This window comes from Glossina fuscipes, unplaced genomic scaffold (genome assembly GCF_014805625.2).
Source record: "Glossina fuscipes isolate IAEA_lab_2018 unplaced genomic scaffold, Yale_Gfus_2 2, whole genome shotgun sequence".
Taxonomy (NCBI): Eukaryota; Metazoa; Arthropoda; class Insecta; order Diptera; family Glossinidae; genus Glossina; species Glossina fuscipes.
In genome coordinates this window covers 30,304,579-30,329,920 of record NW_023998416.1, presented here as the reverse complement: position 1 = coordinate 30,329,920, position 25,342 = coordinate 30,304,579, and the positions used below count along the sequence as shown (strand labels likewise).

At 33.8% G+C, this 25,342-nt stretch overlaps 3 protein-coding genes across 3 annotated transcripts; 2 read left to right on the top strand and 1 right to left on the bottom strand.

Moving 5' to 3' along the window:
* Positions 1-3: 3 nt before the first annotated feature.
* On the bottom strand, positions 4-2,793 carry LOC119633412 (splicing factor 3B subunit 2). Its single transcript, XM_038026956.1, has 5 exons — positions 2,668-2,793; positions 1,890-2,617; positions 859-1,819; positions 554-798; positions 4-493 (listed from the first exon to the last, which is right to left on the bottom strand). Exons 1-5 carry the CDS (start codon positions 2,674-2,676, stop codon positions 130-132), a joined length of 2,307 nt encoding a protein of 768 aa, XP_037882884.1. The 5' UTR covers positions 2,677-2,793; the 3' UTR covers positions 4-129.
* Positions 2,794-3,329: 536 nt separating this feature from the next.
* Positions 3,330-4,576, top strand: LOC119633760 (histidine protein methyltransferase 1 homolog). Its single transcript, XM_038027481.1, has 4 exons — positions 3,330-3,343; positions 3,407-3,533; positions 3,588-3,996; positions 4,055-4,576. The coding sequence occupies exons 2-4, from the start codon at positions 3,448-3,450 to the stop codon at positions 4,454-4,456; spliced, it is 897 nt and encodes a 298-aa protein (XP_037883409.1). The 5' UTR covers positions 3,330-3,343; positions 3,407-3,447; the 3' UTR covers positions 4,457-4,576.
* Positions 4,577-9,464: 4,888 nt separating this feature from the next.
* LOC119634126 lies at positions 9,465-12,868 on the top strand. Its single transcript, XM_038028078.1, has one exon. It carries the CDS (start codon positions 9,634-9,636, stop codon positions 12,433-12,435), a length of 2,802 nt encoding a protein of 933 aa, XP_037884006.1. The 5' UTR covers positions 9,465-9,633; the 3' UTR covers positions 12,436-12,868.
* The last annotated feature ends 12,474 nt before the right edge of the window (positions 12,869-25,342 follow it).

Here is a 25,342-nt window from a genome sequence, read left to right as displayed (position 1 = left end):
AAGTCATTCATTCCATTTGCTTAGTGGAAATATTTTGCGAACTTTATTTAACTTTTGTATTAATGCCCAACTAACTGAACTGAAATGATTGCGTATGAAAAAAAAGGCTGTGACATCGTTGCTACACAATTAAAATTTGAATTCCTTATATTTCTTTGTAGTCTTGGTTGGATCGGTTTGACGTTTCCGTTTAGACTTTTGTCGAGCAACATGCTCTGCCAACATGTCGGATAAATCTTCCTTTTGTAAATGGTTCTGTTGTTCGCGCATCTGCTGTTCATACCGCTGAGCCATTGCGTCATTATCCATGTCCAATTCCGAAGGATCCAAGGCTAATTCAACGGTACCTTCACGCTCCGTAGTAATGGCAGTACGCGCCGCCGTTTGCTTGACACCAGCGACGTCATAAACATGTGTTGATCCCATCATTGAAGCACCCACCCGATCAGTGCGCTTTTCTGGCAGCACATGATATAATACAGGAGTCTCATTACTGAAAGCAAAAAAAAGATTTTCAGATAAATGTGCTTTCATATATTCTGAGAAACCATACTCTTCCATTTCTTGCTCAATTTTCTTTTTACGTAATTCAATGTTTTCGGGCGTTTCCATACCGGCTGGAACACTGGTAAGTCCAGATGGCGTTACCAAGCCTTCTGCCGGGGTTACTAATCCGCTTTCATCTGGCTGATTGGTCATATCTTCACCGTCTTCCTCCTCCTCTTCCGAAGATTCTTCTGATTCTGATTCCAATTCGCCCCATTGATTGCGTTCAATATCGCCTTCGTCGATGCCGTTCTAACAAAGAAAAAATGTTTTATAAATATATTTTTTCCGTCATATTGCTTAAGTACTTACGTCTATATCGATAATATTGGTGCCGAAGACGTCACCGTACAATGGTTTGCCATTTTCATCGACCGGTGGTTTACCCCAACCGCCTGCATGATAGCCAAAAGAGCATCCTTCTGGTATTGGTGCATTGAGGCCTGGTATTTTAAGATTGGGATAAGAGGGTGGTGGACCATAACGTTGTTGAGCTATCAACCACGGGGGTGGTATCTTATGAGAGTTTGGACCTACCGGCATTCCCAAAGCGATGCGTAATTCTTCTGAGAGATCGCCCGGTTTTTTTTCTTTAAGTCTTGTTTCAAATTCCTTACCCTCGTAATATAGGTCGCCGTGTATGGTCATGCGAGGTTTCGTTTGCCACTTGAAGAAAGCATCATGTAATTTCTGATAATCAATATCGATTTTACCCATCTTGGGCCGCACGCGCTCTCGCATTTTCGATTTCAGAGACTTAGCCTCGTCTTTTTCCTGCAGGGACTCACGCATTTCCATGATTCCGGTTTTCTTAATGAATGCCGGCAAATCGAATGGAGGTTTTTCGATACCACGTTTCCCTTGCAAATATTTTCTTTTAAAGCACCAATGCCGTGGCACTTGTACCGTGTTACGATAAGCTTTTAACTGCACCAACAGTTTAGGATCGCGTGCTGTGACATCGTGCATTTCCACCACATCTGGCCGCGAAACTAATTGCTTCAATTCGGCTACGCTAAGACGGGTCAACTTCTTTAGCTTACGTTTCGATAACTTTTCCTTTTCCTCTTTATTTTCTTCCTCTAACTCTTCGTCATCATCCATCAAAGATTTGTCAGCCGATTTCTTTTGCGATTTCTCAGACTCTTCAATGGAAGCTTTATCCTTTTCTGAGGCTTTAGGTTTGTTTTCCAATTTGAATATTTCAAACACCCGATAAAATTGACGGTACATAGGCGCTAAATCGGCTATAGTTATCTTTTCGGGTACATATCTAAGTCAAAATAAAACATGTTAAAACTCGAAAATCTTTGCTTGATCAGGCTTACTTTTGGCTTACTTACTCAATAATCACGTTATCGTCCGCACCTTCTTTATTAGAATCTTTTTTTTTTAATTTTTCTTTTAATTTTTCTTGTCTGCTGTCCAACTTCTTGTTTTTCTCTTTTTCATTAACTCTTTCCGGAGGTCCCTCATTGCTTACATTCTCGTTAGCTTGGAAATCTTTCAAATTGGCTGGCGGTTGTTCCGCGTAACTTATTTGTTCTTGTTGTTTTTTTAGTTTTTTATTTAGCTTCTTACGCCGCTTTTTCTTTTTATTTTTTTCTGCTTTGCTCTGTCGTGGTGCTTTACCCAGCCCGCCACCGTTTACTTGGTTTTCATCTTCATCGTCTGTATCATCGCCTGCATCACCGTAATCGTTGCCTATAACTCCGCTTCCCGCATTATTAGCATTCGAGAAATCTTCAGTACTTATATCGTATTCAGCGGCGCGTTGATCTTTTAAAGCCAGCACATCCTCTAAAGCCTTTGGCAAAACTAGTTCTGCATTCTTCTTGCCATCCTTGCCGTCCTCAGGGTTATTACAATTTTCATCGTTGCCGTTATCGAGGGAGCTAAGAGAGCTACCATTGGAATTGACTTCTTTCGGCTGTGTTGCTACACTAACTGCTGGTTTATTATTAATATCTACTGTAACCGGAGGTTGATTATTCCACGGTTGCGGCGGTGCTATTTGTTGATGATTTGGATAATGTGGCGGACGCATCATTGGCGGCGGTGGCGGTGCTCTCTGCAAATATTAAAATTTTAATTTATCCTTAATAATAGCGTCAAACTTACATCAGACATAACGATTTATTTTTTTCCTAAATATAAAAATTTTCACTATCGAAAAATCAGAATTCGTCAAAGTTACCCACAACTAAGTTGTCAAAAAATCAAATGTTTCAGTCAAGTGTTGCCAGCTTCCCAAAAGAAAGAAGCCAGCGCTTGTTTTACTGTGCAAATTAATACGATGAATTCTATAATTTATTATAATTTTTCTATAATTATTATTAGTCAGAGTTCGAATTAAACAAATTTTTGTTGGAACATTTATTGTTTTCAAATATCCAGCAGCCCCGCATTTGCAGTTGGCAGTGCTCATGGCATCGAAATATAAACAAAATGTTTATTGTGAATTGTTTAGTCGTTTCTTCTTTTAGATCGGATGATAAGTTTACAAAAATTGCTATTACGGACTTCCAAGCAAACTGTTTTAATTCTGTTAATGTTGTACGAAAATAATCCGGTTGTGTCTTAACAGTGAAATTGGTAATTCAAAATTCATTGTTTATTTTTTATAAAGAAATAAGAATTGTTATCGTTGCGAAAATAAAAATGAAAACAAAGCAACACTTGGTCACAAATATACATATTAATTGCAAAAAGAAAAAATATATATATATAAATGTATTTATATAAACATATTTGTAAGCAAAAAAAGAAAAAAATTAATGCAGACAGTGTGTGTGCTGTACGTATTTCTTTTTTAGAAATCTTTTTCGCTAATGTCTTTTTCATTTACTATTTTGCGTAGCTCTTTCGTATCATTTTTGTCCCGAATTATTAAAAACAAATATGTTCAAATTTGATTTTCGGGTTGACGAGTGTGATAAGGATGATAACTTTAATGACACATTCTACCAAAAAGATTCGCCAAGTTGGTAATAATAACGTTGTTTGATTGATAAATTTTATTAAATCCACATTTCTTGCAGCTTGTACCAAGAGGAAACTTCCTCACTTAATTGCCATGAAGCCACAGAAATTTTACCTTCGCAATCTATTCTGGACAATATCGACGTCTATCGCTTGCAATGTCATACTAAAATATTGAAGAATGTTTGTATATCGCATTTAAGCGGCGGTTTTTTATTAGAGGACATAAGGAATGCCTCTAATTCAGATATTAAGAAAGCCCACGAGCAACATTCTGATTTAGTGCCAGGCGTTTACGAAGGTGGTGCAAAGATCTGGGAGTGTACCGATGACGTTTTAAATTTTATGGCGGAAAAGTACTCTCAAGATTGGTGGACGCGTAAAAGAGTACTTGACTTGGGCTGCGGTGCTGGTTTACTGGGCATTTACGCCTACAAACAAGGGGCTCGTGTCGATTTTCAAGATTATGTATGTACAAGGTTACATATTAAAAGACTATTAATTGAAAACTTCTACTCATTTATAGAATAAAGATGTCTTGCAGGAAATTACTATACCTAATCTATTAATCAACATCACCGAGCAAATGCCGTTAGAGGAAGTCTTCGAAAATGTGAAATTTTATTCAGGTGATTGGAGCAAATGGACAGAGTTCTGCAAAGGCTCCTATATTTATGATGTTATTTTGACCAGCGAAACTATTTACAATCCCAGAAATCAAGAAAAACTATTGCGTTGCTTAAAAGATAAATTAAAACTAAACGGCGTCGTTATTTTGGCTGCGAAAACTCACTATTTTGGAGTTGGTGGAGGACTGCATCAATTCGAAGCACTATTAAATTCAGAAAAATGTTTCGACTATCAGATTGTGTGGACTTCATGTGAAGGCGTCAGTAGACAAATTTTATTACTAACAAGAAGAAGGTGAAGAAGAGTAATATGTTGTATACAAAATTGTAAAAGTTGTAAAAATATTTGATAATCAAATTAGTTCGTGATTTTAAAGCAATAAAACCAATGTGAATAAAGAGAGAGAGAGAACACAGTTGCTTTCAATGAATGGTAGAGGAGCACTGTAACAATTCTATTGAACGAGAATAAATGAATAAAAGCACCGAAAAACATCGTAGAAGTTATTAGAAGCTAAATTAACAACTACTAAGAAGTAGAAACATTTTTAAGTTTTTTATTTATTTATTTGAATATAAACCATAGAGGAAATGCGTTTTGTCCTGACCATAAATGCCCAGCAAATTGTTTCTAAGAGTAAATGACCAGTAGAGTACTTTATTAAATCGGTTGGTGCTTATTGCTAAAATACTTGCTATGGATTTTCCAATATATTTATATTTTTACTTTTACGCACACTAAATTGCACGTGCAGGGCAAATGTAAATAAAAATTCGAATTTGCATCAACACTCACGCTTGACACGAGCTTTACATTAACAATCTCACTCACGATACTAGCTTTACTCATGTGTAAAATCCCAGGGCTGTAAAAATGGGGCAAGTTTTGGTGTTCAAATCATATAACACGCAAAAGTATTTTTTTTATTTGCGAAAGACACGGAATTATTGGAAATGTCGCCTACGTTTGACTTAAAGCAGCGGCACCTAAATATTCGTAATGGCTCTAAGGAATACCGCATCAAATATGTTCGCCTAGTACAGCTCTTGCTTATGCCGCCATTTATCCGTCTTGATTACGGACATGTTTTGGTTTGCGGGATGATGTGATTATCACCTATTATTCAATTATAAAGAGTGTTTACTTTTTGCGGTCATTGTATGCGAGAGAGATGTTTTCGTATCTATTTAAAAGGACTCTGATTGCAATAGATGTCGACGCGATTTTCTTTTCTTTTTTTTTTCATATGAAATTAAGTATATTTTGTGAATGAAGAAATTTATAGTTAAAGTGTTATTAACTTTTTGAAAGAGCTTTTAAATGAACGTAAATTGGAACAGAAATTGTTCTTCATAGACCTAAAACAGTTAAGTAAGCATTTAACTAACCTAAAAATTGCAGGAAAATTTAATTAAAAACGCTTTTTTTTTTTAAATACATTCAGGACCTGCATGGATGAGTTATAAACAAATTTAAACTAATTTCGGCATGTTTAGTGACTGTGGGGAGAGTCTTTACAAAAGAGAACTGGGTGAACTTGCGATAATTAATCTCGTAGAATTATGAACTTATTGGCCTATGAAAACCATAAGATTTGCGCAAACATTTTCTTAACATACGAATATAGTCAAATGTGCGTAATGAAGTTTTCTCGCGATACATTTCGTACAAAAAAGCTTAAGAAAAAAAGATTTCTTTGAAAGTGAATTCGATTTTCTTGTACAAGACCAACGGAACGACGAACACAATCAAAAAAAAAAACACATTTTGCTACTGTGAATACATGAAAAACGGCTTAACCATCGTGAGATAGTAGTGGTTTCCTATTGCGTGATTGGATTGAGATTTCCGTTTATTAAAATAATAAACAGCAAGAGTAAGTAAGAGTCTCTATGCGTTGAAAAGTCTAGAGAAGTTGGAAAGTCTTTAGAACCTTAAAAGCGTTTATTTTTAAATTCTATATGTGAGGACTGGAAATGTTTAGTAAACAGCTATTTGCCTTATGGAAATCTTCTCCCTTCGATGCATTCTTTGCAATATGACCAATAAATGGGTACTTCTAGGCATTATGTCGTGAGAGGAATTGTGCAGGTCATAGGGCTTTTTCGTGAAGATCAACTGTACGATTTGTTAAATTTTCACTAAAAACTGCCTCGTTAAAATTTTATAATAATAATAACATATTTGGGACCGGACATAGAACAATTTGAAATGAAATCAATCATCTAAAATGGTAACATTTTGAACATAAAACGTGTTGTGACGTGGTGAAACAATAACACGGGAGTATTAAGTAAAATTTTCGGATGGAATCGATGCCAATATTAGTGCAAGCAAAGCTTAATTCATCGAATAAGTCTCTCTACACTCTCTACATCACTTGTAATGTAAAGGTGTATTAAGGTCGTGCGGATGTATGCCACACCAGAAGGACGTGAAATTGTTCCATCTTTTATTATACCGATCGATTCAGAATCATTGTCCAGATAGGTTTAAGCTTGCCTGTCCGTATATCTTGCTTTCTTGTGTTCAATTCACAGGTCGCAATTTTTGAGATATTTTGATGAAATTTATTACAAAGACACTATTCAAATTTATTCGGGTCAGACGATTTTTTCATTCACTCCCTCTATAAACTTTGGAAACTCGTTATATGAATAATTGTATTAAAAGAAGTGGTATAGGGTATTTAATGCTGATCCGCGTTCCAGCGTAGAGTTTTCACGCGTTTGTGATTAAGCTGAGCAAAATCGAATGAACTTAATGGGCTAAACCTTTGATAATACAGTGTAACATTCACAATCGACGACTATTCATCCGTTTCAACCCGTCCCATTTTCAACGAAAAGCTCATGTTTTCAAAAATTGATAGAGAAAGAACTGAAAATGGTCGTCGGCTGCGTACAAATAAGTGCATAATAGAGGCGAAAGTCTATAATTTGTAGTCTACATCTGAAAGCAGAAACACAAATATTTCCTCAAAAGCCAATGACACATGACTTGGGATTTGAATGCTTTGTTCTTTGGATGGTTGCTGCCAACTATCCGCCATTCATCATAAAGTGAAGAAAACTCGCTTCTTTATTATTATTATTATTATTATTGTTATTATAATTAATTTGGCCAGAGAGTAAATTTTAAGACTTAAATCTTCAAGCACTAGCATTTAAGATCAATTAAAGTTGATCTTTCGGATTTCGAAATTCGTGCAGTAATTTTTTTGCGTATTTTTATATATATTTATAAAAATTGAATCATTAACGGGCCATTATATATCTACATACAAATGTTGTGCATTATGTTTACAGTATATTGCAAACAACATCGCATTACACAGTCGAGGGAGTAATTTAAAAGTGACATGACGTGGTACCGTGGTAAGAAAGCGTAACTATCCAAATAAGATGTTACAAGTCAGTGGATATATAGGTAGGAAAACGTAACTCGCGAGCGCTTAGTAGCATATGTGCTTTTATACATTTTATGGAGACAAAATTTTTATATAAGGAAATGTGAAATATGTTATGCACAAGCAACGAACCACATATGAAAGTATACTTTTATTATTCGGAAGACTCATGATTCAGATGATTGACTTTACCATCTCATCTATGTTTAAAATCCATGTCCATCCGTTGTACATTCATAAATATGAAATTTGAAAGAGGAGAGAGACTTAACTTAACTATTGCCATTGATTACAACATACTCGTTTATCGATTGTTTATTGTGTGCTGTTCATCATGTTTATGTTATTAGTAGTTAGTTTATTTTTCTTTACTCATTTTTTTTTCGTTCGCTCTTAATGTTAAAACGAAAAAAAAAAAAAAAAAACCAAAAAAAAAATCGATTAGCCCAGTTGCCTAGAAAATGAAGTTTTAAGTCGGAATATGTATTGCATCCACAAAACAGTGCGCTATACATCAGCACAACTTTGAATAGAATGATATTGTACGACGTAAATAACATTTCTAAAGGCCGTTTATTCAACTACGGATTATATATGTTATGTTTGGTTTTTCGTTGTTGTTGGCTGCTAGCTGTCTACATCACACACGCATACAGTCTTTCGTTCCAATGACAAGTAGAAAGCAGAGTAAACTGAAAATATTTAAAATTTCAAATTTCAACAACATGTTGATTTGTTTGCGAATTACTTTTTTTGGGTAAATTTTTGGCTTATCTCTGCAGAAACATGCTGCCAAGTAAGAAACAAAAAAAAAAAAAGCAAAAAACAGAAAAAAAAAAATTAACAGTTTTTCAAAGAAAATCACTATCTCTTCGGTTTAACGTGATTCGACGATATCTCCCATACATGTAACTTTTTAGCTAACTAAATAGTTGTTCGAATATACACAATAAACAAAAAAAAAAAAAAAATTGTTAACATATATCAGAGATAGAGAGCATTAAAACATATCATTGTACTCTTGTATACATACATGTGTACAAGCAATGTTAGTAAACTTGAGACAACCTTTTACTGGAAGAAAGCAACTTTGGAATATTATTTATTTTTTTTTTTATTTTGCAAAGTTTTCTCAATGCGCTATTGCGCAGATGGCATGACGAAGTCTAAGAGAATACGTATGACTCGTCGAAAAAGTTGAATACGAAACTTTATAAAACATTCGCATCTCAAGTTTGCTTTGAGTTTGTTGACTTCAGTTCGTTTTCGATTAGCGCATTCGATGGGTCGCATTCTTATTGCATACAAAACGTTTCAAGTATAGCATATGAAAAAGTGGTTAAAGATTTAAGAGAATCAAAATATATATTATCCAAGAATTTTTAGATTACTTAACATATCGCGAGTTTTGCTTTTCTTATGAAAAGTTTCAATTGAAAGTGTAAAGAAAATCGCGAGTCTTTGATTATTACTGATGTTAGTAAACCGAAAACGACTCGCGTCTTCATCAATGGAATGACATGAAATAAGACGGACGTCGCGGCGTGTGTGTACGTAAAAAATCTAAATATATATATATATATATATGGGGTATGCATATATAATATGTATATAATGTGCGAAAATGTGTCTCCTCTTGAATGCGTGCTAATTGTAATATCATAAAATAATTAAATCATTTATTTATTTAATTAATACTTTGATTAAAAATTTATTGAAAAAAATAAAGCGTTAAAAACAAAACAAAATTAATCTGAAAATGATAGGCTGTCAGAAAAATACAGCATAATGCTTCAGATGACTAAACGTTTCGTAAGATTAAAAAAAAAAAGTGAATGAATGAAAAAAAAAAACGCAATTTTAAAAAATTTTTAAAATATGAAAAAATTAAAAATTATTTTAAAGACATCATCATCGTTCATACACAATTAAAAAATAGTATGAGAACTTAAAATGAACTTTTTATTGTTTGGTAACAGCTTGGCTGCAAAGCTTCGCCTATCTTAATCAATTTGCATTTAGATAAGTCGTTGAATGATAAAGAATATCGCATTCCTGTAACAGAAATGATGATGAAAGTCTTAAATATGACTTTCATATTGCAACTGCTGGCGTTAAATCTAACGCCTACAGTCTTGGCGACGCATTATAATCGCGCTCATAAACTGAAACCGTATGCGGGTGGTGCGCAGCAATCGCCGAAAATAACTCCTTCGTATCCCACCGATTCGAATGTGTATGTGTCACATGCCCGCCCCCCGTACCGAAAAAATCAAGTTCAACAGTACACGAGCATTGCGAATACGAATGCGAATCCAAATGGTAGTCCGAATGGACTTTATGCTATCATTGACGCTCAGTCATTATCTGATGAATACATGGATCCATTTCAAGAACCTTCGTTGACATCTTCTTCGTCGTCGTCGTCGTCGTCGTCGGCGGCTGACAATACCTTAATTGTTAGTCATCAACAGATGAGTACTTGTCAAACGGTATGCGCCTGCAAGTGGAAAGGTGGTAAGCAGACGGTAGAATGCATTGATCGCTTGCTTATCAAGATACCGGATAATATTGATCCCTCCACGCAAGTGCTGGACATGTCGGGTAATAAGCTGCATACGCTTCTGAATGAGCAATTCGTACGCGTTAATCTCCTAAATTTGCAAAAGTTGTATTTACGTAGTTGCAAAATCGAACATATCGAACCGCATACATTCAAAGGCTTGACCAATTTGGTCGAGCTAGATTTGTCGCACAATTTGTTGATGGCCGTGCCCTCAATGGCTTTGGGTTATATATCGTCGTTACGCGACTTAACATTGTCGTCGAATCGTATCCATAAAATCGAATCAAAGGCGTTTGCCGATACTCCTGCACTTCATAAGTTGGATTTGTCACATTGCGATATACAACTGGTCGCTCCGCAGGCTTTCGAAGGCTTACATGGTCTCACTTTGTTGCGTTTGAATGGTAATAAATTGAGTGAATTAGTTCCAAAGACAATCGAAACCTTAAGTCGTTTGCATGGGATTGAATTGCACGATAATCCTTGGATGTGTGACTGCCGTTTGCGTGACGCAAAACTTTGGCTTATGGAAAAGAATATACCGTATCCTGTAGCGCCGGCCTGCGCAGGAGGCCCGGAGAGGGTAATTGATCAAACATTCAATGAACTGAGTGTCAATGATTTTGCCTGTAAACCAGAAATGTTGCCGGTTGGTCATTACGTAGAGACAACTATGGGAGAGAATGCGTCTATGTCATGTCGAGCTAAGGCCATACCTGAACCTCACGTTAGCTGGTATTGGAACGGTCGTCTATTGTCAAATAATACCGCCTTTAGCTCCCATCAGAGACTACACATTTTAGAACATGGTGGCTTTGAAAAAATATCGCGTTTGATTTTAACGAATGCGCAGGATATCGATTCCAGCGAGTTTTACTGTGTGGCCGAGAATAGGGCCGGATCTGCCGAATCAAATTTCACTTTACATGTACGAATGCGGGCCGCCGGTATGGCTTCTCTTGGTAGCGGGCAAATCGTGGGTTTGAGCGCTGCTCTTGTCGTTCTCATAATTTTCGTTTTGTTCTTTGTCTTGTTTTTGCTGCTGCGCCTGAAACGAGAACCTTATACCGCCACGAAAACGCCCAATCACCTTGAAGTCATAACGAGTATTAATCACCAAAATATGATTATAAATAAAACTCAACCATTATCAATGAATGGAAGTACGAGTGGGACATTATCGAATGGCTTGGACTCTAAAAATAGCTTAGATGATGTAAGGGATGGAGTAGAGAAAGAAAATGCCGCTGGCACGTGTGCCAACCCACTACAGAAGCCACCCCGTCTAACGGACATGACGTACGCTACTAATAGTTATGATAAAGGTGCTGGGAGCATACTTGCTACAGCGTCTTGCTTCATTTCACCGACAACTTCGACGGGTAATAATCCTGATTTGATAAACGATACTAAACGTTTTGAAAGCGAAGAGTTTTCTGATTTGAAAATCTCAACCAATCTAACGAAGCAACTGATCGCGGAATTCGCCAGCATTGCTAATAGTGGTGATTATAAAAGAGCAGGTGGTTGTGATTCATTATACCCCTCGGGTTTGTGGGAGAACGTGCCATCCGTTGGATGTACTTCATCAGCTGATGACTTATTTCTGCGCCATTACACTGACAAAACGCCTATCATGGAAACGCATCAGTTGTACGATATACAGGACAACACTTCGAGTAGCGAGAATTTCAGCAAAACTTTCCCGCGAACAAATTTCAATCACAATCCATTGGTTACGGAGGATGGTGTTAACATGAATACGAATTCTCCTTCGTCGGCTATGTTTTTGCGTGGATCCGACTCAACAGCATCAACCACAACCACAAACCTATCCAATTCGGGATCAGGCATAATGGGTGGCTATCCCCATGACTATGGTCTGCCCCTAGTACCGGGAGCTGAACTGCAACATAACCATCATTTGCAAATACATCCTTTGCAAAAACAGTTGGCAAGTGGTACTTTGGGGCGGGGAGCTAATGTTAATAATTTCAGTAGAGTAACAATAAACAACAGTATGTCACCGTTCACAAGTCGCACTTTACCGCGTCAGAAAGCCAATGTAACTGTCGATAGTTTAAATAGTTCAAGATCCTCACCTGTACATACAAATGGCATTGCTACAATGTCTCCGGCCCAAACGAACACGCAGACATTGAATGCGAAAACGATACGAGTTTGGCAAAAAGGAGGAGTGCCCGTCTTACCACCTGTTTCGGCATTAAAGCGAGCACTGATCAGTAATAGTCGCAACTCACCTGATGAAGGCTATCAAGAAGGTTGCGGCACCGACGTATAAGTATTTAAATATGCTTTACAGAGGAAAGAATAAAATTTGTGAAGATAATATAAACGCATATGTACATATTTTGCATATCCGCCTGACTGAATTTAAATTGAATCTAATTAAACTCTGAATTATGTATGCACAGGTATATGTGAACAACAAAAAAAAGCAGACATTCTTAAATTAAAAAGTCTGTACGCGAGCGATAGCCGTCATATACAAAAGTTCAAACTGAACGAACTATATATGCATATATACGTAGAGTATTGGAAAGTTGCTGCAAATGTTGCTAACATGAACGATGTTAGCATCGATAGAACTGTGTGATAGTGTTGTATAAGAAAATAATTAGATTATCGTTTCATATAATTATGATAAGAGTAACAATAAACAAATTTAACTCTGCTAGATTCACGTTATATAAAAGCTAAAGAGGGTTAAGGATTTGTAAGTATGTAGCATATATATATATATATATATATATATATATATATATATATCGCTTCTATACATTGTTTATATTCTATAGGAAACTTTAGTTGAATCTTCCCAGTATACTAAAAGAGAATTTGGGTCACTTTGTAACATACTATAATTAAAGTACATCTACTCATTCACTTACTCGCTATACATATCTGAAAAAAAGAAAAAAAAAAAACAAAAAATCCCTCTGGTGAGGGCAAAATTATATGTAAATATATATACATATGTACTCGTACACGTATCCATTAATTTTTTTTTTTTTTTTTTTTTTTTTTTTTTTTTTTTCCTTTTTGCTTTTTTTGTGTTCTTGTAGTCTTAAGTTGAATTAAATTATGTTGGAAACGTATGTGAGTTTTTAGATAACAGCGCAAAAACAGTCAGTTTTATTTCAGTTCATTTTAGTTCAGTTCAGTTCAGTTTAGTTTAGTTTTCGTTTAGTTTAGCTTATAGTTTAGTTCAGCTGAGTGTTGAAATTGAACAATGAACATTAGTAACATTTTCACTGAATAAGCAATTCATATATGCATATGCAGCGGCATATGTACTTACACATGCATGCATTTATTATTATTATCTTTCTTCTGAAACTAAGTATTCAATGTTAAATTATTCTTTTGTTTAAGTTTTGCTCTTGTCTTTTAAAGCATTTATATACTGTCTGTATGTTATATTGTATGTATCTATGCTTATATATACATTTGTATATATACATGTATACGTTAATATGTATGTAAATTTGAACGTTTCAATGTTTAAATGCTTGAATGTACATTTCATAAAAGTTTCATAAAGTTGTATGTTTTCTCATTAAAAAGTTGCAAATGGAAAACGGCTGCTTGAAGGCTGTATACCTCCTTCGCAGAAAAGAAGAGAGTTGATTAAATAACGATTTCATTTTATTTTAAGTTCTCTGAAAATTTATATTTTCATCTGCAATACACACACACATACACACACACACACACACACACACTTATAAAAATAAATGAAACGGTAAAGAAGAACTGAGAAAATGTATGATTATATATATATATATATAGAACTATGTACATAGCATGTTATCATCACCATACATATGCATGCGTGTTTACGCGTATATACATACAATGGTCTATGTGCATGTATGTGAAATTGAAATTTATTAAAAATTCGCGTAATACACGTAAAACCGTAAACATATTACCGCAAACGTAAACACATACTAACCATTTTAATTCCTTTTGCTGCTTTTCGATGGCTTTCCATGGTCCGTATGCACACAAAGCAATCAACTCACTGACGGATGAGTAAGATTTTACTCTTTTTCTTTTTTATTTCACTATTTTTTCTTGCGCTATTGTTTTATTTGTTATTCCTTTAATTTGGTATACGTTGGCAACTGTTGAATTGCTGTTGTCATCACTTTACTACTCTTTTTTCGCTTGTTAATCGCGAAGATTTCTTAATATTTTGCAAGAAATATTTAAATAAAATTTAAAGAGAATGACTGGCGTCTTCGCGCTTTACTAGCGTAACTTTAAACTATTGTTTACATTATGTTTTGTGAAATTTCGTTGACTCAAACATAAACTGAAATGCTTTAAAATTGTAACGTGGTTCAGTGAGTTGGCTCAAAGGATTCTACGAAAGATTTCTTTTTAGTTTTAGGTTAACACATTGTGTATTCGTTCATATAGCGAATGATTGCTGCCCATCTGTAAATTTTGTCTATGGTCATCAACTAAGCATGTGTGGGCCAAATTTGATATTTCAAACAATACTTGCAATCATAATCGTTCGAAGTACGGATTTTTTTAAAAGGACTGGATGTTTTCTACGCGTCTAAATAAGGCGAAGGTACAAGGGTTGTTAGTGAAATGAGGTCGGCAACAGGCAAAATAGATAGGCTCACAGACTGATAGACAGACGGTTCTGAATTAATATGTAATATATTTCTCGGTACGAATTGAAGTAGTAGTAGTAGTAGTAGTAGTAGTGAACAGTTATATAATTTAAGAAAAAAGTAACATTCTCATAATATGACTACGCTGCCATTTCATTTAATATGTTAGGCATTCTAAAGGGTATCGAAAGCACACGTTATTAACAATATGAATTCTGATCTTTTAAAGGCTGAATACGTTTCTAGAATAGAATTTTACAGTATAGATTCCCGTATTCGATGCTATAATTAAGCTTAAATATGCCTTGTCGTGTACTCTGTAAGTTTCATAAGACAATCGATGAATATTCTATTACATATAGATGTATATATATATGAAAACTTAAAAGAACACTTGAAAGAAAGCAAGAATTTTCACTCCGAAGAAGATAATGAAAAAACCTAAAGGGCAAACTTATTTTACTTCTTATTTTGATAGCGCGTCTAAGAAATTTCTAAGATATTTAAAATGTCAGATGTTATGGATGAGTGCATGCAAGCATGACCTTCACTCATTGTAGAGGTTCTTATTCTTGCCATATTCATATAAAAAATTTTCAATATATAATGTGATTGAAGGACTATTAGCTTAATGTGCTTATATCATGTTTATTTGGTTTTTTTTTTTTTATTAATATTTCACATTTACTTTATTCGAGACTCGATTTTGTTCCCCTGAAGGCAATGCTTATAGCATTTCTTTTAAACGATTCTATATATATATCAAATTTTTAGACTAGCTATAGCAATGCAATATAGAGTCCCTCGCATGCTTGAATTACATAACAACAATTTGTTGAACCTTCTGGCTATAAGAGGAGAATTGCGTACTTGTTGATCATATTTAAGCGATTTGAGCTTGAGTCTTATAATCATTTTTGAGCATTGTCGATACTTCCGTTCATGAGTAACTTTACCTAATTATGCGAATCTTTTCTTATTATTTAATAAATTTTCGTTAAATTGTTTAGTTCGCTTGGTAAGAGTCTCCTGTATATGGCAAAAAATTATTAGTTAGCATAAATAAAAGTTTTGCGCTATTGAATGTGAACATTTGACTGCAGGTTAATCGCGCTCTCATTGGAAAGCAATTCGGGTTAAACTCAATCTTGCTTTAGTATATATATGAGAATGGTGCAAGCGTAGCTTGTGACGGCGGCAAATTCCATTCAAAGCTCTATTCTCATATTCATCATTTTATCAAAAAGGATGTCACACTCAGAAAAAGTTTTAAACGCCCTGTAAACTATATACGCTCGTGGTTAGTATCAAATTCTCATTCCGTAAATATTTGCAACAAACACTATCCTGTTCGCAAAAATCCAAAATTTCTAAAAACATTGGAAGTTCTTACATGCAAGTTCGGCCGTAAGGATTACTTAGACGGTACGTGCGTACTGACTAACCGAGTGAGCAAACGCCATTTTGTCAAAGAACACCATTACAGTATGGTAAACTAGGAGCGCCGCTGTTTCAAAAATCAAAATATATTGGGTTTTGCTTGTCAATCTTAGCCTAATACAGATACTACGATAAAAGTCTTCACATATTTGTACATTTATATACTTTGGATGATGGTAGCGTATCTATAAGTAAATTGAAAAAAAACGGCTACTCTTGATTATTATATTGAATATAAATTTTTTTATTTATTTATTTATTTTTCTAAATTTTATTTTTCTAAAGTTATTCTCCTCATCTATTTTCGTCTTAAAACATCAAAGTAACAAAACTGCTCTAACATTGGTGGGTTAATATGGTAGCGAAATCGCACCATTGTCAATTTGATCTTGTCGTCGCATAAAGACATCGCTTTTGCAAGAACGTTTATAGGGGAGGAGCTTTGAAAAATCATTTCATTCTATTTACATTTTCCGCGTTCACTTTGCATAATAGAATACTATCCACATGTGTCACATGCTACTATTCTTATTATGTCGTATATTAGCTTAATAGGTAAGAATTGCGGCTACCAAGTCAGTGTTTGCGGTTTCAAATCTTAAATGCGCTAAAAGTTACTTTTGTCATAGCTAAAGTGATTGCTGCGGCCATCACATTCCCTATCTCTTTCATTTTGCCCACTTTCTTCCGATCATCACAGTGCTACACGATTAGGGAACCAGCTCTGAGTGATTGGCTCATATTAAAAAAAAGATATGTAAAGACTTCTCTTAAACATGTCGCAATACGTACGGCGTGATCATAAAACTTGTTTCATGCAAAGGAGCATGGTTTCCTTGCAAAGGATGCCAGTGTACGTAGTTTCGTAAAATTGTTTCAAAAATTAGGATATCTCGGTAAAGTGAGAAATACAGGGATGTATTTATACAGACAGGCAGCTGGACATGCTAAAAGACATTCCAAAAATAGAACAGAGTGGATTGGTGTCACCTACGGTCCGTCAAATCTAAATTGTTCTGAGCGTCGAGCACACATCCTCAGCAAATTTAACATAATTTTTATAACAATAAGTGTGTGACTGTTCTTAAAAAGATTTGCCGACATCCTAAATATGCCTTCATTTGTAAGTCATCATTAAAGCATTCTACGAAAGGAAAAAATGCGTTGTTGTTTCTGAAGCTCGGACATAACATAATGAAAATTTAACGCTTATGGAGTAAATATTTCATATTGAGTTTTTTACTAATCCCAGACAAAGCTTAGGATCGATTTAACTCATCTTCGAACTTAATTTGACGAGAGAGGGAGGCCAAAAGATCTATTTGCTAGACAAACCCATAAATAAAAAACCTAAATATTTATAATTGTTGTTCATTAAACTTTTTATTCTTATTTTTATGCGGTCAGTAAAATAAATGCTGAATGACGTTAAGTAGTGAATGTTTGTTCCTCTCTCTCTCTCTCTCTCTTTTTTTTTTTTTTTTTATTTTATATTAAATTGAAAACGCAAAAAATGAAGAAAATCACTTTATTTCTCCTATAAAGTGAATTGCTTTGCAGTTTGTTTAAATAGAAAGAAATCAATACGCGTTGATTTTAAATTGAGTTAATAGGCGTAGGAATTAAATCAAAAGTAGGTTCCGATTTAATGTGATTTAAAATTTAATTAAGTAATTAAATGCTACCTTTTGTTATTTTCTGTTTCTTGCTATTGATGGAAAAGTTTACTTCACATATACATAATTAGATGAACGCATACGTGAAGCCCGCATACTTAACAGTCTCCTACTCCTACTCTTGTTCCCTATCATCCTTAAGAATCTCTTTTTATTGGAAGTTTTATTAAATTTTATCAAAATAGCTAACAATGACGTAAAGGAAGTGTTTTGCATTTTTATTTCTTTTTGCAAATTAATTCAAATAAAATATTATAAATTATTAATTAATTTGAACGTAACTACATACGTACGTGCATATGTGAAAATGTTGTGAATATCAGATTTTAATTATTTATGAAGAGAGCAAAATGAAAAAGCATTCATTGTCATTGATTCCATCTCAATAATTTAGTCTGCTTTTTAAAATCGATTGAAAAATTAAATACAAGTCAGTGAAAGCGCTACATTGGTCTTAAACGGGAAAAAGTTTTCTGCTAGCTTATGCTGAATTGTTCGAATTTTTACAAGGTTACGAAGTACATATCGGAGCACCTCTGAGCTCAGTATTAACTTATTGTAGAGAAAGGAGCAAATTGCAGAATTAAGATATCTCGTAAAACAGTTTATTAAGAAACATTGACGTTATAGTTCTACAATCGCCAAAAGTCGTTTGTCAGCCGTTTAAAGTTTTTTTTTAGTACGAAATTTGGCAAAGTCCGGTAGTTTCGGTAAGAGGGGGGTGTATACTAGATTAAGTTTCAAGCCAGGAAGTACATATCGGACAAACTGTAGTCTTAGTTTAAACCTATTATAGAGAAAGGAGAAAATTTTAAGTTTAATACATCTCGTAATACAGTTCGTAGCGCAGTAGTTCGCTTAATTTGGCACATTTGTAAGGTTTCAGAAATGTTTTTACTCCTCAGATTTGCACGTCATGGATAGTACTCGCTAAAGTGCCGGCACAAATCTTTTATTTCAATTAAGGCTCGGTATTTTGTTGGCTTACCCACAAGTACAGGGCAACTAACGCAATTTCTTCTTATGAAATATATTGGATTTTTTCAAGGCATGTGTATATATATAAATATATATATATATATATATATATCTTTTTTTAATCAGACAACAGTGAACGCAAAGAGTTTAAGTCAAACTGCTTTATATTAACCATCGAAGTAGAAACCGAACTGGGCTTTCCCTCCTTTAAATATATCTCAAAAACCCAATTCCACTATTCGTACTGACTCGTACGCCATGCGTAGCTTGTGATTCCACCTTCCGCGAATTATACCCATTTTTCAGCCAGTTTGTGATGAAAGAGCAATGAAATATAAGGAAAATGGGAGAAAAGATCGACCCGTACTCGCTGATGTTGTAAAGGAGGCAGAGAATACCAGTTCTTCGCTTTCTCTCAGTGGCTCTTAAGTGTTGCATCGTGTATTATATAAAAAAAAAAAAAAAATTTGCATGATGTACGATGCAATTGCATTCAGCGTGTTCAGCGCTTTAAGAAATAAACAGCTGGAGTGAACCTTTAGAGTAAATTCCGTCATTACAATCTCTGAATCCCTTCTAGTTCGGTTTGTGCATTGCAGTGAATTCATTTACGATAAATCAATTTTACAAAGCCCATAAAAATGCAAATAGATAAATAAAACAAGTAAATAAATTAATCATAAATATCACTTCACTTGCGATGGTTTACAAGTTCCAATGTTCTATTTGTAACATTTAAGATTGTATGCTATAGTTAAAATAAATTATAAAAGTACTTTGAATCATACCGAGATTGTCCCTTCGTCCTAGTCTTAAAAGCGAGATATAGAATAAAGATAGTTGTTCGCTGAAGTTTCCCCTGTCCAATGTTGCGGTGTACAGACTGCGAACGCTTCATATAAAAAGTTTGATCAGATATACCTTTATGTTAAAGTTCGTATAATGCATTAAATCAATTAATTATTAGTAATACAGAAGGTGGTGAATCTAGCTTTTAGCACTGCATGTGTCTTGAAAAACATTTACAATGAAATGAACATCTTTTTCAAATCCCAAAAAGGACTCTATTCTAGTGTCCAGAAGTAACTTCGTCGCTAAAAAAAGTTTTTTTTCTTTTTCGTCCACAAGAAGTGCGTCGCTGAAAAGGCGTTATTTTCGTTAAAAGGCCAAGTTGTATGCTTGTTCTTATTTGGAGCTGTAGATGGAAAGCCATCTACCACTACTATCTTTGTTATGACTTGACGAGTGTTCTCATTAACATAATAATGGTTTATTTCCTTTCATTAATTTATTACGTAGTTCTTAATTTGTGGGATAAAATGTAAATTTTTGAATAAAAATGTAATGAAGAGAAAAGAGGTTTCAATTACAAATACAATATAAATATTTACATAATAACGTGAATAATGAATAAATGAATGATTACGTAGGCTATTTTATTTGGGATGTGTGCACTTGTGTACATGTGTATGTGTGCGTGTGTGTGTATATGTGTGTGTATACTTTTCATCAAAACAAACAATCAAAATTCAATTTATAATAATTTCTCGCTGTATATAAATATACATACACGCATACGAGTAAATGCCTATAGAATACGGGTCATAGTACTTCTTTGCATAACACTAAACGATAATAGCATGTAAAAATTCATAACCACATAAGCTGAAACACCATTAATAATGAAGAGAGAGATAAATATCGAATTTATCCAATTGAGTGAAGTACTTCTGAATTGTTAGTTAGTGAATTGTCAAATAAGCATAGTCATATACGTTATATATATATATATACATATATGTGTGTTTATATATATATATATGTGTGTGTGTGTGTGTATGCGTGTATATATACATATATATAGATATATATATATATATATATATAATATATGTGTATGTTTGCATATGTGTTTACTTATCTGAAAGCAAATCAATAATTGATTCTATTATTTTTATCTAATTATTAAAACGACCTAAAATAACAAATCTATCTATCAATCTATCTATTTGTATAAATGTTTGTAATATATGTTAATATATGTTATATATATATATATATATATATATATATATATATGTATATGTATATATATGTATAACTGTTATGTAATAATAATAGCAATTATATATATGAAATTATGTACATATCCTTTATATATAAAACACGCCTATTAATGATAATATCGATCTATTAATATAAAACGATTAGTTACGTATGTAATTGTAAGGGTGTAAGGATGTATTTATAATTCGTTTCTCTCCCTTAAACATTGATTATTATCAACAGCATCAGCATAAGCATTAGCGTTAGCATTGCCGTCATCATCATCAGCGTCATCATCATCATCATCATCATAATCATCATCATCATCATCGTAGTCGTTATCATAATTTACACTTTTTAAGTTTAATATAATTAATATAATAAATGAGAAATAATGGTCATTTTCTTGATGATTATGACAATACTGTATTCAATAATTTGTATGTAGACAGAAATTCATATCCAGTTAGTTAGTTAGTTAGTTAGTTAGTTAGTTAGTTATGTATATGAATACAATGTACTTATGTACTTATAAACTTTACCTATATATGCACATACTAACTATAAATTATAAATGAATGAATAAATGAATGAGTGAATGAATGAATGAGCAAATGTATGAATACACAACAAGAAAACATATTTATTTAAAGATAAACATTTATAATTAAGTGATTATATCAATAGAAAGCAAAATGCTGTTTAGTTTTAATTAAAAAAAAAAAAAAAGAATGCAACAAAAACAAATCACAAAAAGACTTTTTGATTATAAATTAAAAGTGAAAAATATACGGAGTATGAAAACCAAAAACTGAATAATAATAACATTAAATAAATGAAAACATAAATGTAATAAAAAAAAAATAAAAATAAATTATGAAAAAAAGATTTAACAGCTATCCAATGGATTACAATAAGAAAGAAAGAGAAAGAAAGAAAAAAAAAAAAAAAAGAAAAATAATAACCAAAAACAAACGTGTTTTCACTTTACAACGCGTAGTAACCAAAGCTTATCCGGTTTGGATGCGTATAAAGGTTTGCTTTTACCTCCAACTTAATACACAACATTACCTTCGGTCATAATTAGTTGGATTTGGAACTTTTATACTTTTCAGGATTAGCTATAGAATTTCCACAACTTTGTTCTTCTCACTTTCGTTAGTGTTTCTCCCCCTTTTCATTTTTTGCAAGCAAATAGCTTAACACTAATGGTTCATATATTTTTTATACCATGCACACATCATTTTTTGGTATAGCGTATATAATAAGTTTGTGTGATTGTTTACAACACTCGAACGATTTGAGACTGAACTACTTTTTATTCCATCAATTGAGTCTGAATAAATTTTTGACTTGATCCAAGGTTATCTGCCATTTGTGCATGCGTCGTTTCAATGTCAGGTCCAAGTTATTTTTTTTGTGTTCAACCTACACAAGGCAACTTTTTTGGGGAAACGATCGAAAAACGATCGACTCTTGACAAAGAGTCCTTACAAAGAGTTTTACTTAAAAAGATCCGTCATAGGTGATGTAGGGCATCTTAATGGTCGAATTTGGAAATTCGTAGAAATTATTGCTTCGTAAAAGCATTTAATCTTCAGCGAAAGTAAAAGCGAAAAGAAAACGAAAGAGTAGGTATGAGAAAACGTGAAATCTTTTCTGAGGAATTTATGAAATTTTAATGTCGTCAAGGAACAAGGAAATCAATAGACAGTTTGACATGCAAGACAGATAGATCGACATATCGCGTAGAGAAAAAAGTGGTTAGATAAGCATACGGGAAAATAGAAAAATAGACAAACAAACTGACAGACAGATACGAAGGCAAACTGATAGACAGGAAAGCGAGCGAATAGATTGATAGCGAAAACAAAATGGTTTGCAAGGAAGCCACGCATTTATCTTGTCAATCGCTCGAATTAAGATTTTTTGGTGCTACTTAAACTGCAAACACTCCGAGCATAGAATTTTAGATGAAATACTTTGGTTGTACTCACAAGACAAATTTCTTCGCTAGTAAGCTGAAAAGATTTTAAAGGTACACTTAAACCTTAGTTTATGTCTCTCCTTCTTATCTCCCGTGTCCACTATAGTCTTACATTATAGACCGAGGGAGCGAAAGGCGCCGAGGAATATGACCACTTCGTTTAATACGGTTATTCATATGACGATTGTTCAAAATAAGCCGTTATATGAGAAGTTTTCGAAAAAATGGTCCTATCCGAACCACTTTCAATATCGAGCATCCTTGGGTCAAACCAATTTTAATAAAAATATCTGAAAAGTTGAGAATTTAGATTAAACGCAAGAAGGCAAGACACACAGACAGCTGGACGAACAGACGGGCAAGCATAGGTCGATGCGAAAAGTGATTCTGAATTAATCGGTATAAAATAAAAAGTTGGGTCTATCTTAAATAAAGTTCAACTGCGTTTCGTTGGGCTTCATAGGCAGAACAACAAAATTGGCTTATCTTCTTCATCGAGTAGAAAACATACTTGGAGCAAGTACTCATAGGAGAAGAATTTTTTTTTTTTGTTTGCCATTTGTTTGTCTTATAACAAAAATGATATTGCGAGGAAAACAAATTTGCGGTTTTGTCTTAAGATTAGTGACCGGTCGCAACTTCAGAATATGGCTGTAAGAACAACAATAAGACGAATAATCTTAAATTGATACTTTTAAGGTATTTCAATATTGGAGTAACTGTCTCAAGACTGTTTCCCATAGGCCTGTACGGATGTATATAGATAGATATGGAAATAAGTGCGTTTTATGCAAGAGTATGATGGTAAATATTTAAACTGATTCCGATGTACATATGGAGTAAGTTGTAAGTAATCGAGAGAGAGAGAGAAATCAAGCTTATGAGCGAATCGGCTCCATTTTCGCATTTAGTTCCATTGGACTTTTCTATTTTGCATTCTCAAGATTTTGAAAGATAATTGAGAACAAGCAAGCGTACATAGCTACAGGGATTCAGGTATAAAATATAAACCTTACAGGGTCCCTGACGCATATATTTGGGTGTAAAATTTAAAATCTATTAGCATCTGGCATACCCAGGCACTTATGCGGTAAGTAAAAAAAAACTGCATTTACACGTTTCTTATATTGTACCTAAAGGTAGGCCTGCATCTGAAAGGATCCAATTACAAAGTGAAGTTCGAAGTAACCTCTTTTTTTCAAATTAAAAATTTTTTTTTTTTTTTTGCTTTGTTGTAAACGGTTGGAGAGAGGCCTTGCGGGTAATAGGCCTATATCTCGAGCTGCTTGAAGACAGATTGATTAAAATGGCGATAGGGTGTGGACGAGAAATTTGTGAATTGTGCGGGAGGAATGGAAATGCAGCTGGTCTAATATTCCGATGCATTGACAGAGAGTGTCTTTGAGTGTAGTCAAGTGGTGTCAAGCTTTAGCTGGGAGAGGTGAAAATTAGCAAGATAGAATGAAAAATCATTATAAGAAGAATCAACTTTTATTAGAATTTATTAGGACACCAATCTTTTGTTGCCGTTTCTTATATCCTGATATCCCTTTGACATTATTTGACGGGCGAGCACTTTCTCTCCTTTTCACACATTTACTCGGAAAGTGTTAAGTGGTTTTCTTTTGAACTTCAACAACAGATAATTGATTCGCTGCTCGGTGTAGAAAAGAAGTGTTAGGCTTTGCTTTATTTAAAAAGCTCCTGGGTATGACTCTTTGAATAATAGGTAAAAGTATGTGCCTGGTCGCGCGTCATAACATAAGCTTGACAGATTTGCCTGGCAAAATGTGACTGTCTGTTTGCTATTCTCCCTATTCTCTATTTTGCCTTGAGGAGCGCTATATAAAACAGAATAAAATTCTCAAGCATGTAATTAAACGTTATTATGTTTTTCATAATGTGTTTATTAAATTTTTATATTCCCTGCTCCATATATTAACATAAAATATTTTTAATGCAGCCGCGAGCAAAACAATTTATTTAAATACGTTCCCCGAGAATATTAAAAAATGAGAAAAAAGGAGAAAATACTGAGCACTTAGTGATTGAGTTAAGAGAGGGGTCATCGCGGGGAGAAAGTAATACACGAAAAAGAGCTTAATGAAAGAAAGAATGGGAATTTGTTATTATATTACATTGAGTTCTGATAATAATTGCACGATATTAACATTTTTCTTTGTTGTCCTTGTGTTCCGCGTGTGCTGTTTTTTCTTTCTTTCCTTCCTATCCTATTTGAAATTTGGTATGAAAGCGACTTTTTTATGTATTTTTCTTTTCTTTCTTTTATTTTCTCTTCGCTTCAATATTATCTTTTATGACTATTTCGCATACACTCAAGCACTTGCACACATTCATAGAAACTTTTACTGAATTCCATCATTAGGTGAAATATTTGCAATTGAAATGTAATGGAAAAAAATGGAA

What these genes read in the sequence shown, in the direction of transcription:
- LOC119633412 (XM_038026956.1), bottom strand. An exon ending in CCAATATTATCGATATAGAC is followed by an intron (nt 799 to 858) that starts GTAAGTACTTAA and finishes TTTCTTTGTTAG; the next exon opens with AACGGCATCGACGAAGGCGA. An exon ending in ATTGAGCAAGAAATGGAAGA is followed by an intron (nt 494 to 553) that starts GTATGGTTTCTC and finishes TTTTGCTTTCAG; the next exon opens with TAATGAGACTCCTGTATTAT.
- LOC119633760 (XM_038027481.1), top strand. Translation starts at nt 3,448, where the DNA reads ATGTTCAAATTTGATTTTCGGGTTGACGAGTGTGATAAGGATGATAAC. An exon ending in CAAAAAGATTCGCCAAGTTG is followed by an intron (nt 3,534 to 3,587) that starts GTAATAATAACG and finishes CATTTCTTGCAG; the next exon opens with CTTGTACCAAGAGGAAACTT. An exon ending in GTGTCGATTTTCAAGATTAT is followed by an intron (nt 3,997 to 4,054) that starts GTATGTACAAGG and finishes ACTCATTTATAG; the next exon opens with AATAAAGATGTCTTGCAGGA.
- LOC119634126 (XM_038028078.1), top strand. Translation starts at nt 9,634, where the DNA reads ATGATGATGAAAGTCTTAAATATGACTTTCATATTGCAACTGCTGGCG.